Source organism: Lissotriton helveticus, chromosome 3_1 (assembly GCF_964261635.1).
Source record: "Lissotriton helveticus chromosome 3_1, aLisHel1.1, whole genome shotgun sequence".
In the NCBI taxonomy this organism is placed as follows: Eukaryota; Metazoa; Chordata; class Amphibia; order Caudata; family Salamandridae; genus Lissotriton; species Lissotriton helveticus.
The window spans coordinates 1026613098-1026629106 of NC_136061.1; the positions used below are offsets into that span (position 1 = coordinate 1026613098).

Below are 16009 nucleotides of genomic sequence, written 5' to 3' on the forward strand. Positions count from 1 at the left end.
AAGCATTACAAAAACAGTAGTAAGCTATAATTCATTAACAAATGGAACAAATGGAAAGTGTGGTCTAAGCAATATAGCTGACTTTTCTTTTTGCAAGGGCTGTGATTGACCAATAATATTGTGTTTGTCGTCCCCGTGCAATACGGTATACTGCTAAGGGACCGTGCTATACAGTGGCCAAAAATATCACTAAGTTTTTGTCCCTTATAGCTTAAAAACTATTGAACCACTTCAAATCAAATAACAAAAAGGGCCCTTTACACATCATAATTTACATTCCTGCCAAATGTAATCTAAATCTGTTCAAGCCACTTTGGTGCTAGGTCTGTCTAATTGTCTATGGAAAATGCATTGATGGAAAACTGCCACTGAAAAACACCACGGGTTACAGGGATGTTATAGTTAGGCTCAGATTTAACTCATACAAAACCAGTGAAATTCAGCAGTTATAGTTTCCTGAGATTAATATTACTTACACCCCCTCAATGCACTGCTTATATTACATCACTTATGCCATGATCAGTGACAACACTGATGACATCTCAAATGACATCACTTATGACATCACTTATGATATCACTGATGACATCATCCAGTGAGTGTAAGTGTTTCATAAACCTTTCTGAGACTTAAATATATATACTAACCTACAGCAGAAGTTGAATTACTATTATTTCTGTACTACTGAGTGATACTGCTTCTAATATATGTCACCTGGATGGCTTTGTGGGTGTCTGCATCACTGTGTGAGTGGGTGCCTGAGTGGCTGTTTGGTTGTGTGAGTAGGTGGGTGAGTGATTGCATGGATGGATCTGTCACTGGGTGTGTGAGTGGCTGCATAGGTCTGTCATTGGGTATGTGAGTGGCTTTATGGGTGTGTGAGTGGTTATATGAGTATGTGAGTGGGTGTGTGAGTGGTTGTATGAGTAGGTTACTGAATAGCTGGGTATGTGCATGAGTGGTTGTATGGGTGTGTGAGTGGTTATATTGGGGTGTGAGTGGTTCTATTGGGGTCTGAGTGGTGTTATGAGTGTGTGAGTGGGTGTGTGAGAAGCTGTATGTGTATGTGCATGTATGTGTGGTTGTGTGTGCTTGTATAGGTCTGTGTGTGATTTTGTGGTTGTGTAAGTGGGTGTGTGAGTGGTTGTGTGGGTGTGTGAGTGATTGTACGGATCTGTGAGTTAGCGTGTGAGTGATTCTGTGGGTGTGTGAGTATGAGTGTGTGGTTGTGTGAGTGATTGTACGGATCTGTGAGTTAGCGTGCGAGTGATTCTGTGGGTGTGTGAGTATGAGTGTGTGGTTGTATGGAAGTGGGTATGTGAGTGGTTCTGTGGATGATGTCATGGGGGGATGTGGAGAAGCGTGGCTCAGTGGTTAGAGGCGGCAGACCCGGAAGCTGAGATCAGCCGTGGACCAGGGTTCGTTTCCCCGCCTCGGCGGGTCTCGGGCTCAAAAAATTCCACAGACTCGACAATTCTCGCTCCGGTGCCTACTCGACTCACGGGGTCACACTCTGCGACTCTGGGCAATAGCTTGCTTAATCTCCACTACGGCCCCTCGCGGCGGGATGCCTGGCTTTCACCTTGTGGATACCCTGCCGGGGTATCTCACAGGGGAATACCAGGACGGGTTCCCTAAGCAAGTGCTTAGATACCGGGTCGGTGATTTGCGCTATATAAATACATGTACATACATTTACATTTGAGATGTCATCAAAGATGTCATCAGTGATGTCACTGACCATGTCATGAGTGATGTAATATGTGAGGTCATAAGCAGGTTATTATGGGGGGCATACGTTATAGCTAGCAGGTAACTATAACTGCTGAATTTCACAGGTTTTGTATGTGTGAAAACTGAGCCTAACTATAATGTCCCTGTAACCTTTGTTTTTTCAGTGAATTTCTAAGGTTGTTTTGATTCTCTTTCCTAATTATAACATCCCTGTGACTTTGGTTTTCTTCAGTGAATTTCTACGGCTTATTAATGTTATTCCCCAGCTATAATGTTCCTGTCACATTTGTTTTTTGTGTGCATTTTAACGTTTTTCAATGTTATTTTCTAACTATAACGTCCTTGTTTCCTTTATTTTTTTGTGAATTTCTAAGGCTTTTAAAATGTTACTTCCTAACTGTATTCTGTAACCTTTAGGAGTGGGTGTATGAGTGGCTGTATAGGATAGTGAGTGGGTGTGTGAGTAGATGTATGGGTCTGTGAGTGAGTGTGTGAGTGGTTTTGTATGTGTGTGACTGGTTTTGTGATTGGCTGTATGGATCTGTGAGTGGGTGTGTGAGTGGCTGTATGGGTGTGTGAGTGGGTGTGAACAATTTCCTGGATGTGTGAGTGGCTTTATGGGTCTGTGAGTGGGTGTGTTAGTGGGTTTGAGGGTGCATGAGTGGGTGTGCGAGTGGCTCTATGGGTGTGTGAGTAGGTGTCTGAGTATCTGTGTGGGTGTGTCAGTAGTTGTGCATGTGACTAGCCCAGAACAGAACCCCACCTGCCCCTTTATCAAACATGAGTCCACAACTTTGCTCAAAATATCTACTCAACTGGAATACTTTATAGTGCTCAACAACTAAGTGCTACCTCCTTGGGTAAATGCCAGTGCATATTTTACTCTCCAGTGTCCTTGTGTGCGTTTCAGCAATCTGATTGTTCCTTGTGCATTTTTATCCATAAATCAATGATAACATCCTATACAAAAGACAATGAGACTACAAAGAGGTACATCTCCCCCAAACAAGGTTACTTCATCATAACTATATGAAGTAAGTGCCTCTCTGTTTGGTGGAGATGTCCTCATATTCCTCAGCATCAAGAAGGTATCACCAACATTGGTCGGAAAAGAGCAGGGGGCCTTTTGCTCAGCTGTCCATCATCCTGGTAAAAGGTTGGAAGACCGTTGCATACTACTAATGTGGTTGGGCAGGGCCAAACAGACAGAGCTTCCAGATGATTTGCACATGTCCATACTTGTAGTAGTTTTAAGGGAGAACCATGGACTCTGCTCTCACAAAGAGGGGCAAAGCCCAAGATGCTTTCTAGAAGGTCGAGGGGGCTGTGCCGCCCCCCTCCCCGGGCCGATTTCATCCCCTGAGGACACCATCCCCCAGGGACTGGTCTCTTCATTCTGGGTGCCCTGGAGTCGACCCGAGGCATCCAGTCTCCAGTTTTGGGGATCACATGGGGAGTCTCAATGCCCCAGTGGTCTGTGCCGGCTCCCTGACTCCATTGGGAGCCAGCATTGCTCCCACATGCAAGGAGCAACCAAAAATGATGCTCCCTGTGTGTAGCAGCAATTCCTTCATCTGTTTTCCTGTCCGCTTGACAGCAGACAGGAAAATAGATGAAAACGCCACTCTCAGTGAGTGGGAGCAGTATTCCTGCTCCTGCTCGCTGGGAGCAGAGTTACTGTTTGCTCTTAACAGCACCCACCAAGCAAAAGCAAACATCTATGTCCTGGGGTGGGCACCCCGGGACATAGTGAGCCAGCCCTAGTGGATGCCGGTCCCCAGGACCATTAATGGCTTCAGGAGGGGGGGGACACAAATCCCACTCCTTTCTTTATTTAGGACCATCCCGAGGGAGGTGCTGGTCCCCGGGCCCTTAAACGCAACAGAGCAGGGTCCATGCAGCCCCCTTTCAATTTTTTAATATACCGCCAAGGAGGTGGTGGTCCCCTGGGCTCTTGAAAGCCTCAGGAGGGATTCTGTGCAGCCCACTTCATTAAAAAGTACATTGGCTGCCCCGAGGAGGTGGCACTCCCCAGGGCCAAGATTGGGTATGGGGAGTGGGGCCACGTGTGCCACCGTCCCCATTTTATATATGTAAAGCCCACCTGGGGGCTAATTATTAAACAAGCGCTGGAGCCCAGGCTTGGTTTTTTAAAAAGCAATTGCCTCAAATCTTCACGATTTCACAGCACACAAAAAATTGTAAAAGCTTTTTGGCCCTGAAGGGGTCCCTGGGCTTCTTTATAATATATATTCTTTATAAGCACCAGGGTTTGTGAGTCAGGGTATTCCTACCCTGCCTCTTTTTCTTTCATTTTATGGTTTTATTGGTACTAAGCCGAGTCCAAAGATGCCTGCCAACACTTCCTGTTTAAAGTGTTTGCAGCCATTCAGATCTCTGCATGAGATCGGTAAGATTCAAGGAGGGTTCATGCCTCTAGATATACAAATTTGTTTTTCTTTTAACCCCTTTGCTGCGGGGTGTTTTCTGCCTGCTTTGCGGGGGGAGGGGGACGCGCGCAGCTCCGCCGTGCTGGTGACGAGCTCAGCTCATCAGCTCAGCTCGTCACGGCCACACCCGTTTTTAGAACTTTCAGCACAGCGGGGAAATTAGCCCCGCGTGCGAACGTTCCAACGGCCGTGACGAGCTCAGCTCGTTATGAGGGCAGCTCCACTGCGCCTCATGACGAGCTGAGCTCGTCAGCAGCACCCATGAGGTTAATAGCCCCAAAACTTCTGAACGGATTTACACCAAATTACAAAAAGGGCTCTTTCTGGTTAAAGAGCTATCTTTCTACCAAATTTGGTGTAATTCCATTCAGTGTTTCGGGCTGTAGTCGTGTCTAAAATTCCTATGGGAATTAAAATGGGAAGCACACTTTTTTTGACCCCCCCTCCTTTTTCGTGGCCCTCCCTCTTGGTGGATCACCCCAAACCTTTTGCATGCACAATAAGACACAGTTGTGCACTTTTTGGGGAAATTTCATGAAGGTTCAGCAAATGGCGCCAAAGTAATAGGCAAATCAAAAAACACTTTTCCCAAGGAAACTAGGTCCTAAATATAGATACCTACTGGCAACCGCCAGTAGGTAACATATATATCTACATATATCTATATCTATGCATAGATATAGATATACAGACCAGAAAAGCGCATTTACTGCAAGGAAGAGCCCTTGCACAACTACACCTGCTGTCAAATGTTCTTGCAAAAAGTCGTGTTGGAGATTTTTTTTAAATCACAAACCCCTGTTTTTGTGGGAAAACACTCCATCAAAATGTAGGTTTGGTCGGTCTTCTTACTGGAAAACCCACATTTTTCTTCAATCAGTGCCGATGAACGATGCTGTAAAAAAGCTTTTACAAAGTTGTCAAAACCTAACTTCACGAACTTTGTACACCCCCGTATTCAAATATATTTCCTTTTTTTCTGTTTTCATTTAGAAAGTCAGAAACGTGATTAAAGTTCAGTGAGAACATCCCTCGCTTTCACAGGACGCATTGATATTCCAGCAAATCTGATTTTAGACAAGCTAGCAGTAGCCCTGGGGATTCTGGGTTAGCAAAAATATCATCATTCCAACGCTGGCAGATTGAACCGTCTGCCTTGCTTCTCCAAGGTGTCATGCTGTTAGCCTCGGGTGACACGTTCCTTGTGCCTCAATGCTAATTTCCATCGTGTCGTAGGGACATTGTAATTAGGGGCCTGCCTGTTTCAGAGATGTCAAGATGGCTGCCGGATCCTTGAGTTTCTAGAATCCTTTTTAGCTTCCAAACCTGCCACTGGTCTTTGGAGAATTAAGTGGATTTACATTGACTCAGAACAGAATGTTTTTGCAGAGGTATAAAACGCACCCCTTGTAATGAAAAAAGAGAATAAATAGACCGCAAATAGTACCTACAAGGTGATTTGTTTTTATTATATTGGATTTAGAACTATATTGTGTATTGTGTATTTTTTATTCAGTGTGTAAAGTGTATCTATCTATCCTAAAATAGTATAAAGTGAATGTATATATATTTTGCACGGAGGTTCTCATGGCATTCAGAATTCTCAGGCACAGTTTTTTTTAGTAATATCATGAGGTAAAGCGCTAAACCTCGTGGCGGAGGTATAGTCATTGGCTAAACATTTTCTGTTTATCTAGCCTAATTTTGAGATGGATAGCAAAGGTTGATTTTGGCGTATACATTTATTACGTAATTGGAGCTTTGTTTAGCCCGCAGCTTACCACCCGAGAGGTAGCGTGTTCATTCCAGACAATTTTTAATAGTCTGTGACATACTTCAAAGTGGAAACATATGATAATCAAACCTCTTAAATGAGCTATGCATCTGAAAATTAGCAGATTCTGCAGCTTGAGGGCTGTAGGCAGCGCTTCAGTGTGAGCATCAGAAAAAAACAAAGTGTCTCCTTAAGCCAAATTCGAACAGCCCCCTGTAGTGTTTCTTTAAGATCAAGATAGCTTCATCCTGCTCTGGGAACATGATTATTGTGTTTTTTGAAACTGTAACAAATGCCAGGCTGAGCATCTTTCCGCAGTTTGGCATCCAGACCAATGGGTGGATCCAAAATCGGGAGGAGGGACAAAAGGAGGTGGTACAGAGGGTAGGACATCTTCACAAATGACCGCTGCTGTTTCCTGCATGATAGAAAGCTAACCCACAAAGTACTGACAATGCCACTTATTTGACGTTTGTATACAATATACATTACATACAACTCACACCTAGAGAAAACAATACATATATAACTATATCACCCTAATTTAAACAGCATCACTATCAAGATACTCCACACCCTGACTTACAACAAAGTACATCAAAACAGAATTAGCTGATTGCTTCGGCATTCAACAAAGCGCATGCCACTAACCACCCTCACATACATCTGCCGGCCAAGGGACAAACCTACCGACAGGGAAGACTATTTTACACAGACCTTTAATCTCACCCACAGCTCTACAAAGTCAACACCTCCACCCGCACAAAACTAGAAACACGCCTCTTCCACACTGCAGACAAATACACTTCCACAAACCTAATCTGTCTTCAGTCTCTGGTGGAAGACTTGGAGCCATTTGGAAGGTCATGCCTTGACCACCGAACTCACTGCAAAGTCGCACCAACCATAGATATTTTGCTAAACAATTCTTAATAAAATAACTTATGGAGCATGCATACAACATCTTAATGCACACATCGAGATAGGTCATCTATTGAAGTACAGATGCAGACACAGTAATATACCCACAGATATCCATGTAGACAAATAAAAACACATCTACGGACGTCTATTCACGTTTATACACAAACTCACAGGGACCCATGCCCACAAACCACAAGATATGCAGTTGTACATGCACACATATTAGGTTGAGTGGCTGCTTAGCACCTTATGCCACACCTTATGCCACCTTCAGACACTAGAGACGACAGAAGATTGGAAAGGTGAGAACAAGAAAGGAAATTGGAAAGGAAACTTTTGAATGGAATGTTATTCCTAAACAGGAATGTTAGTGAGTAGCATTACTCTTTTGAATGGCAAGGAGGAAGGAGAAGAACACAGTAGGGACTAGGAAAAGAAAGTAAAAATCTGGTAAAATAAGGGGGTAGAAATTAGACCATTTGTGGACTCGACCTGTGGAATAATTGCGAACCATAGAGGTTGCTAGATGTCAGAGCAAGCCGGAGAGGGAGAGAGAGGGAGACTGGAGCATGGCTACACAGGCCTACATAGAGAGGCAGGCATGCACAGTCAGTAAAGAAACAGACACATATTTTCCTAAACAACGCAGATAATAGATCTAAAGAGCACCTACGCCAACACATACAGAGTGGAAGGCGGAATGATAGAGATATGGATGCACGAAGGGATGCTGGACAAATTGATCTGTAGTTCGTGTCCACCTAATTTGTTGCCCCTTTGCCAACAAAAACAAATCTGAGGCAGCGGATAGAGTATTGTCAATGCCTACTCAAACCTGCACTTCTAATTGGAGAAATAATTTTCAGTGGATGATAAACTTTTTTAGTCTCTATCCCTATCCTGTCTTTGCAGTTGTTGGAATCATCACTTATAGGTTTGTATGACTGTATGTATGTATGTAAGTGCATTGTATTTCTATAGAGCAAACCTAGCCAGTAGGCAGCAGAGCGCTAAGCAACAAACTTGTACTGTGTGCAATGTTGTACCATAATTTGTTCAATTCACAAACAATATCTTCTTCCTTCTGAGTTCCCAAGTGGAAGTCAGGTGCAAAACACACAGGAAGTATCCTTTGCGTAGTGCCAGTTTCCATGCTTTGTCCAGGTTTTCCAGAGAGCAATGAGGAACGGTTTGCAGAAACAGTGTTTGTGACTGGGTTTCTGCCAGTTATCCCCATTACCTTGGTGAGTTACCTTAGCATAGTGCCTGCAACAAATTGCTCAGATTAAAACCCAGAGACTGAGGGCAATTCGAATGAAAGCTTTTGTCATAAAACCAGATGTAAACACCATGGGGCACACATTGCGTAGGTTTCAGTGGGGGCTGTTTGTATCCAGGCCAAGGCTTTCCATCTACAAATAGTTATCAGCAGGTGCTTTGCTTGAACTGAAGTAAATCAAAACTATAACTCCCAGAATACAATGTTTTTTTTATAATGCAACCCCGTGGTTTCGGTGAGGTTAGGGATGGTGCGTGGATGAAAGCCCTTTTCATTTTTGTACTCTTCCGACCTGCTTAATAGGCCTTAAATAGGTCTGCAAAGGACGCCGTGCGCGTTTGTGCAGAATGGAGCGCTGGCTCTCCCAAAGTGCTGCTTCATAGTGTGCATACCGGGTGCGAGTCGCCCCCCCCCCCATAAAGACATGAAACAGGTTGTTGTCATTCACCGCGTAGTCTTTATTACTTTATTAAAACTTTAAGCAGTGTCATTAATCCTTTATTCATCTTGATTAAGGTTTAAGGTAAATCTTTAAAATTACTTGCTTATCAACACAACAGCATTAAATAATCTCAAAGTTATAGATTGCCATTATATTTACGCCCCGCTCTCCAAGGGGCCTTTTGCTTGTCCTTCGGGCTGTGCCAGCAGGCCCCAACCAAGATAGCCTGCTCTCCTTAAGTTGACCGCCCTCCGGTCAACAGAGCCACAGGTAAATAATCTGCCACTACTTGTGACAAACATACCGGGGTATACACCATCCAATCTTTATAAACCGACACCCCGTCATCACGGGTAGGGCAGGAGTGGTCAGGACCACCAGCAGGTCAGTCCCCCCTCTCCCGCCATCCCAGAGTCCCACAATGACTGCTTGCCCTTTCCATGGGCAGCCAGTCCATACAAAAAGGGGAAGTCCACACCCTTTTCTTGCCTGGGACCCCGCCATTCTCTTCCTTGTTGCAGGGATGGGTGGGTGGGTAGTTCTTTTGCTGGTCTGCTGCCGCCGGAGCTGTTTGGAGAGAACAAAGAGGATTAGATCAGCCTCCCCCGAGGCTTTTGTACCCTCGGGGGAGGGAAGGTCAGCCCTGCCTTCCTGATGACGTGCTGGATCTTCCCTGTTCCTGTTACCGCCTTTACAACGTTCCTGCTGGCTCCCACCCCCGGATGCCACTAAGGGCGCCACGCCTCTAGGATCGGGTGGCGCCGTTCATAGTGTGCATACCGGGTGCGAGTCGCCCCCCCCCCCATAAAGACATGAAACAGGTTGTTGTCATTCACCGCGTAGTCTTTATTACTTTATTAAAACTTTAAGCAGTGTCATTAATCCTTTATTCATCTTGATTAAGGTTTAAGGTAAATCTTTAAAATTACTTGCTTATCAACACAACAGCATTAAATAATCTCAAAGTTATAGATTGCCATTATATTTACGCCCCGCTCTCCAAGGGGCCTTTTGTTTGTCCTTCGGGCTGTGCCAGCAGGCCCCAACCAAGATAGCCTGCTCTCCTTAAGTTGACCGCCCTCCGGTCAACAGAGCCGCAGGTAAATAATCTGCCACTACTTGTGACAAACATACCGGGGTATACACCATCCAATCTTTATAAACCTACACCCCGTCATCACGGGTAGGGCAGGAGTGGTCAGGACCACCAGCAGGTCAGTCCCCCCTCTCCCGCCAGCCCAGAGTCCCACAATGACTGCTTGCCCTTTCCATGGGCAGCCAGTCCATACCAAAAGGGGAAGTCCACACCCTTTTCTTGCCTGGGACCCCGCCACAGGGCGAGTAGCTTACTGGCGCGCTCGCCCCCCCCCCCCCTGACCTAACAGCCTTCCCTGCTGGGTGCCACCTCCGCACCACTCCCTGTTCAAGTATGAATTCACAGCTGATGGCACGTAAGGGCCTCCCATCGGTACCGCAGAAGGTAGACAGATATTAGATCAACTTTCTTAGCTAATGTAGTATTTGAGTAAATGTAACATATGACCCTTAGTAACTGCGAGCGGTCACCTTAAGAACGTCTCCATAAAAGTACAATGCAAGCTTCACATCCTTACAGTGGGAAATGTGAACACCTTAATCATGAACCCATACACTGCTCTGATAAAATGGCAAATTAACACCAATTATTCATAATAATGGCATACCGAAAGTATCTATTTTCTAATTAAATGTATTTGGTCTCCGTTGATTGACAAATTTCGCATGTTTGGTTTGTCAAATGGGTGAAACCAGTGAGTGTGAAAGGGAGTCACCAAGAAAGCTTCACAGTCATGTGAGATGGACGTTTCCAGAAGTGCACATTTGTTTAGGCAGGAAGATAGCATCTATATAAAGTTATGCTTACTTATTAAAAGCTCCACTTAACTACTACTTCGAGGAATGGAAAACAAATTAACCATTTCATCCCAGAAATGAGGTTAACAGTTATTAAGACTGAGGTAACCAAGTGCTAGCCTATTGGCAAATGAGGCATGAAACAATGCTGTCATCGACCTTTTGCGCTTTTCACCGTCAGGACATACAAAACCTAATCACCTATGTCTTATGTTTGAGACACCAAGCCCTCTGTCCTATTAGTATTTAAGGCCTGCCTTATGGGTGCTAAAAAAGGCGTTAAACGGGGACCTGTATGGTAGGCCAAAAAGGTTTATTCTGCTGGGCTAATTACCCAGTTACAAAAGCACTACAGGTTGCAGTGCAGGCTTAAGAATGTTTTACCATGCTACCTCATAGGTTGGCACGGTGAGTGCTGTGGCCCACTTGTAGTGTATCATACGCAGGCCCTGGATTCATGTTGGCCACCTAACAGGAGCTACTAAGTCTAGTAAATTGAGACAGTTGCGTGTATGTCCAATATTTCTATTTAAAACAAAGGAAGTGCACGGACCTTCCCCAATGAATTAATTGTACTCGTGCGAAGAAATATGATTTAAGGCCAAATAGGTAAGCGGCATCAAAGGTTCAGAGGTATACATCGCTAAGGATGTCCGATCCACCCTAATAACGTAATGATTGCAACATCTAACATGAGGCTGGGGACAGTCGGTTCACTTCGCCTGTTGGTAGTTATCCACATTATTTGAGATATTGAGAAAGGTTTAGCGCTATTTCACAGAATATTTTCCACTAATGGACTCCTTTGGATAATAGTCCCTCCAGGAAGGGCTACCCGTGCAACAGCATCAGGGCATGGTATAAGCACCTAAACTAATTGTAAAGGAGACCTTTCATATATAAAAGTTTTGAAATATGTTTTTTGCCTAGGGATAAAATGTAACTCAACCTGCCATACCTAATATGTTGGCAAAATTAGTTTCAAGCCAGATGCGCATTAGAAGGCATCAGCGCGGATATTGGTGCTTTCATTGGTAAGGAACTGGGCAAGTTAGCGGGCTGCTGTGCTCAGCGGAGCCGGAAAACTAATGTTACAGTGAATTACCAACGAGGGCAAAGGGGAAGCCATATTGGAGCGTATGGCTCCGGCCGACGCAGTGTTGTGATTTTCTGATCTATGCCTACTGCGCACTGTGAGACTGATTATTCATTCCAATAAAGGGACATTCCCCCAGTAATAAATTGTGTAAAGACCCAGTAAGGATGAAAAAACAGGACCCCGTGCAATATTACGTAAAGAATGTTCACAGGCTTTAATTAAGATAAAAACGGGGGGGTATCTCAAGGGGGGCGTGACCACTTGCACCCTCTGCCTTCGTCATTGCATTCAGATATATGATACAACAGGTAACGTAACACCTACAACAAGTCAGGACTTTGGCTATGTCAATGGTTGCTAGGAGCATAAGATAGATAGACAGCAACTATGGCTTGCGTATGAACGGGCACAAGTACGTTCCCTACATTCCGTTGCATTGCTATCCACAGTTCGCCCTTACTAACGTAAATCATGCAATACAGGAGGAGGCCCGATTCTTTTATTTAATGCGCCCACATTTCGCACATCGAACCTAGCTATTAGCGGGGCTGATAAGGGGGTGTTTTGTTAAAACATGTATTTCACTTCAGGCAAGAGAAAAACAGCTAGCCGCCTTTCTTTGATCTCTAATTGGAAATACAGGAGACAACAATTCAATACCCATACAGCACCTCACATCGCCATTGAGGCGAAACCGAATGCCATGATTCAATTAAACGCAGAGCTGCGTGAGCCTTCAGACATAATTAAAATGGAGGGACGCCCGATTTTCTCTAAATAGAGGGACGCCCGATTCTAGTATTTCATAAGCACACCTTTTAAACATCACAACCTAGCTAATAGCGGGACTGAAAGGGTAGTGTTTATTAAAACCTGTTTAAGCTCCAAGCAAGAAGGATTGTGTGCCGTCTTTCCGTGATCTCTAGTTGAAAGCTGAAAACAACAATTCAAACCTGCCGCACACACCAAAACGCCATTGAGGCGAACGCCAAGCGCAAAATTCCATTAAACACATTGCTGCGTGCGCCTGCGAACATTACCACCAAGCATAGGGACGCCCGATTCTTTTATTTAATACGCACACACCATCTCCTCGCTGTTGCTGTTAGCACTGACATTCTGGAGAAATGAGGTGTGTCGTGTGTGCAAGTACTGGAGCCGATGAGGCGTTTACTTAAAGAACCCACCTGCGACTTACTGTCAACTGTTCACTTTGTAATCCAGTAGAAAACAAACAAAACGGCTGCCGCCGGAGCTGTTTGGAGAGAACAAAGAGGATTAGATCAGCCTCCCCTGAGGCTTTTGTACCCTCGGGGGAGGGAAGGTCAGCCCTGCCTTCCTGATGACGTGCTGGATCTTCCCTGTTCCTGTTACCGCCTTGACAACGTTCCTGCTGGCTCCCACCCCCGGATGCCACTAAGGGCGCCACGCCTCTAGGATCGGGTGGCGCCGTTCATTTTGTCTATTTCGCTCTACAATGTACAGACATTTTTTCTTTACAAACGGGTGTTTTGTCAGTCATGAAAGCAAAGTGCAACAGCATAAGCATCATTTTAACTGGGGTAACAATATTATTTTTATGGGTAATCAACCAATTTGTTTCAGTTTTCCCCCTCTAAATTTTTTTAATTCGTCATAAAATTCGAGTGAAAAAGACGGTCGTAGGGAGTATTCCATCTAATGGCATTCTATGATGTTTGCGAGCATTGGGAAAAATAAGGAAATCGGAATGCTACTTATTGCTTTTTACATTTTCCTGACGTTCACAAACATTACGGGGACTATGCAGAACCGTCACATTTTTTGTTGCATTGTTGTTAACTGGCACTTGTATAGCTGATTTTCATTTTTGCTTAGAACTTTAAAACAGCTGGAAAAAAGGACACAAATTCAAGGAAAGACACTAAGGGACATATGTATCATAGTTCCGTTTTGCGAATTCTAAATAGCGATTTTTAAGGAATCGCTATTTAGAATTCGCAAAACGGTATGTATGTAAAAAATCGCTTCTTTTTAGCGATTCCTTAACATTCCTAATTTGCGATTAGCAAATTGCTAATCGCAAATTTCCCATTCATTTCTATGGGCCAGGAGGCCCATAGGAATGAAGGGGAAATTTGCGATTAGCAATTTGCTAATCGCAAATTAGGAATATTTTCAAGGGTGCAGGGGTGTCTCAAGAACACCCTGCTGCACCCCTGAAAATGACATGTGGGGGCATATAGCACACATACATGCCCTAAGGGCATGTATGAGCGTCATATGGCACCTTTGTTTTTTTTTTAAATTGCTTTCTTAAAAGAATTCGCAACTTACCACCAACTAGAAGTTGGTGGTAATTTGCGAATCCTTATGGGCATTTTTTTATCATTTTTTCTTTGATACATTGCATTTAAGGAATCGCAAAATTTGCGATTCCTTAAGTGCAATCACAAAATAAGGAATAGCAAATTTTGCGATTCCTCATTTTGCAGCAAAAATGTTTCATACATACCATTTAGCAAATTAGCATTCGCAACGGCCGAAAATCTGCGAATTTCGGCCTTTGCGAATGCTAATTTGCTTGATACATATGGCCCTAAATCGAGCCAAACACGATGCGCCTACCAAATGGGGGGTCTTCTGTTTCATAGTTCATCATGGCAAAAATTGTATTTTGGAATTTCCATGGTAAATCAAAACACACGGATGTTGACATCCCCTTAAAACTATCTCGCTTTTAGCAATCTGCACCACTTCGTTACTATGAAGTCTGAAACTTTGCACGGTGTTTTGCCAAACTTTGGCGCAAATTGGTCAAAGGGAGAAAACTCACTAACAATTCAACCATGGGGTTCCACTCCACTGTTGACTCAAGCTTCATTATAGAAGTCTTAATCCCTCCTCTGTAACGTGTGTGTTGTGTGGGTATATATATATATTAAAGTTCATATTTTTGTAACATCACTTGAGCATATTATTTGGTAGGATGGCTTTTGTCTGTGAAACAGCTTAAATGTAGGAACAGTAGTGCTGTATCAGAAAATATATGGAGAGAAATAGAAAGACGTGTGCTTTGCAGTCGTTAGTTCTTTAGAAGGCTGACTTAAATACAGTTTTAAAAGACTTCTAAAAGTGAGACTCAGTAAGTCAATAATGTACGTGCATCATATTGTTTCATAATTTATCTTTCAAAATGGCCTAGTGTGAAAGGATTGTTTGTTTTGCAGGTGGTGTTATGTTTTTCCCCAGTAGGATTCACCCTCAGGGCAAGAGCAAGAAAGTTCCCTGCTCTCGTGAACTGCACAGCTATAGACTGGTTTCATGCTTGGCCACAAGTCGCTTTGCAATCCGTCAGTAGCAGTTTTATTGAGAAGATGGATGGACTTGATGTAAGTTGGTAGAGCTGTTTCATTTTTATGTTTTTTGCGTGTTTCTATTTGTTAGCTTATCCAATATGACTTAATATAGTAAAGAAGTGCAATAATGAAAAATTATTTTGAAACTATGGCAATGCAATGTGTACTGGACAGTCAGCCAATGTTTTCCATGGAGTTTCTAGTTTGGGAAATATGGCATTTTCAAATCGGAAATATTCAGTCCTACAAAAATCAAAACAGCTACTTAACTAGGTTAATTTAATTCTGTGTGTACATTCAATCTGGCTATGCTGCAAAATAAACAATAACTAAACATTTTGAACCGATACAGAAAGAAATACCCACAATGATTATACTTATAATATTGACAATTGGACTGTGCATGTGAGTGAAATTAGCTCATTCTCTAGAAAATATTTTTTGTTTAAATTCAAAATGTTAATCCTATCCCCATAAAAGATCATCATAAAGATGGTAGGTGTTACACATTATATTTATAACTTAGCAGCATAGTGTTCAGAATACCTTCACACATTGGCTTTTGATTTTGCTATGCTGTCCAAAATGATTATTCTCTGCCTTTGTAGTTTTATAACATATGCCACCAGTGAATAGCCCCCCTAAAGCCATCTTGACTGTAAAGTGCTGTAGCTGCCCTATGCAAAAAACTATATTTTAAAATAAAATCATAGCCCTTCTATCTCTGGTATGGGACAGGCTTCTGGAATAATTCAAATACTGAATATAATGGCTATTACAAATCCAATTCAGTGGTGAGGTCAGATGTTTATTAAATATTCAGGAAAAGTGACTTAAAAAAGTATACTGTACGTGCCTGAGTCTTCGATAGGTTAATTAGCATTAGTCTGCTAACAGATGACCTTTTCATTGCTTCCCCTTAATAACGTGTGAAAGAATAGGAACAATAGCTTAGTTCATCTCACAGAAAGACCTAGGTGTTAGATATGTGACAGACACCACCTCAATAAAGATAGCTGTGGAGTGTCCCAGAACTTCTTTAACATGAAAGGAACCAAGGCGAGGCCTCCACATTT

The 16009-nt window shown here is 43.3% G+C and overlaps 1 protein-coding gene across 1 annotated transcript in view; it reads left to right on the forward strand.

Moving 5' to 3' along the window:
- The window catches only part of LOC144824202 (dynein axonemal heavy chain 11-like), a 3356387-nt gene that overhangs the window by 2392392 nt on the left and 947986 nt on the right, over window positions 1-16009 (forward strand). Inside the window, exon 66 of the mRNA XM_078683354.1 lies at window positions 14805-14966. Coding sequence (XP_078539480.1) covers window positions 14805-14966 — 162 coding nt within the window. The remainder of the gene's footprint in view (window positions 1-14804; window positions 14967-16009) is intronic.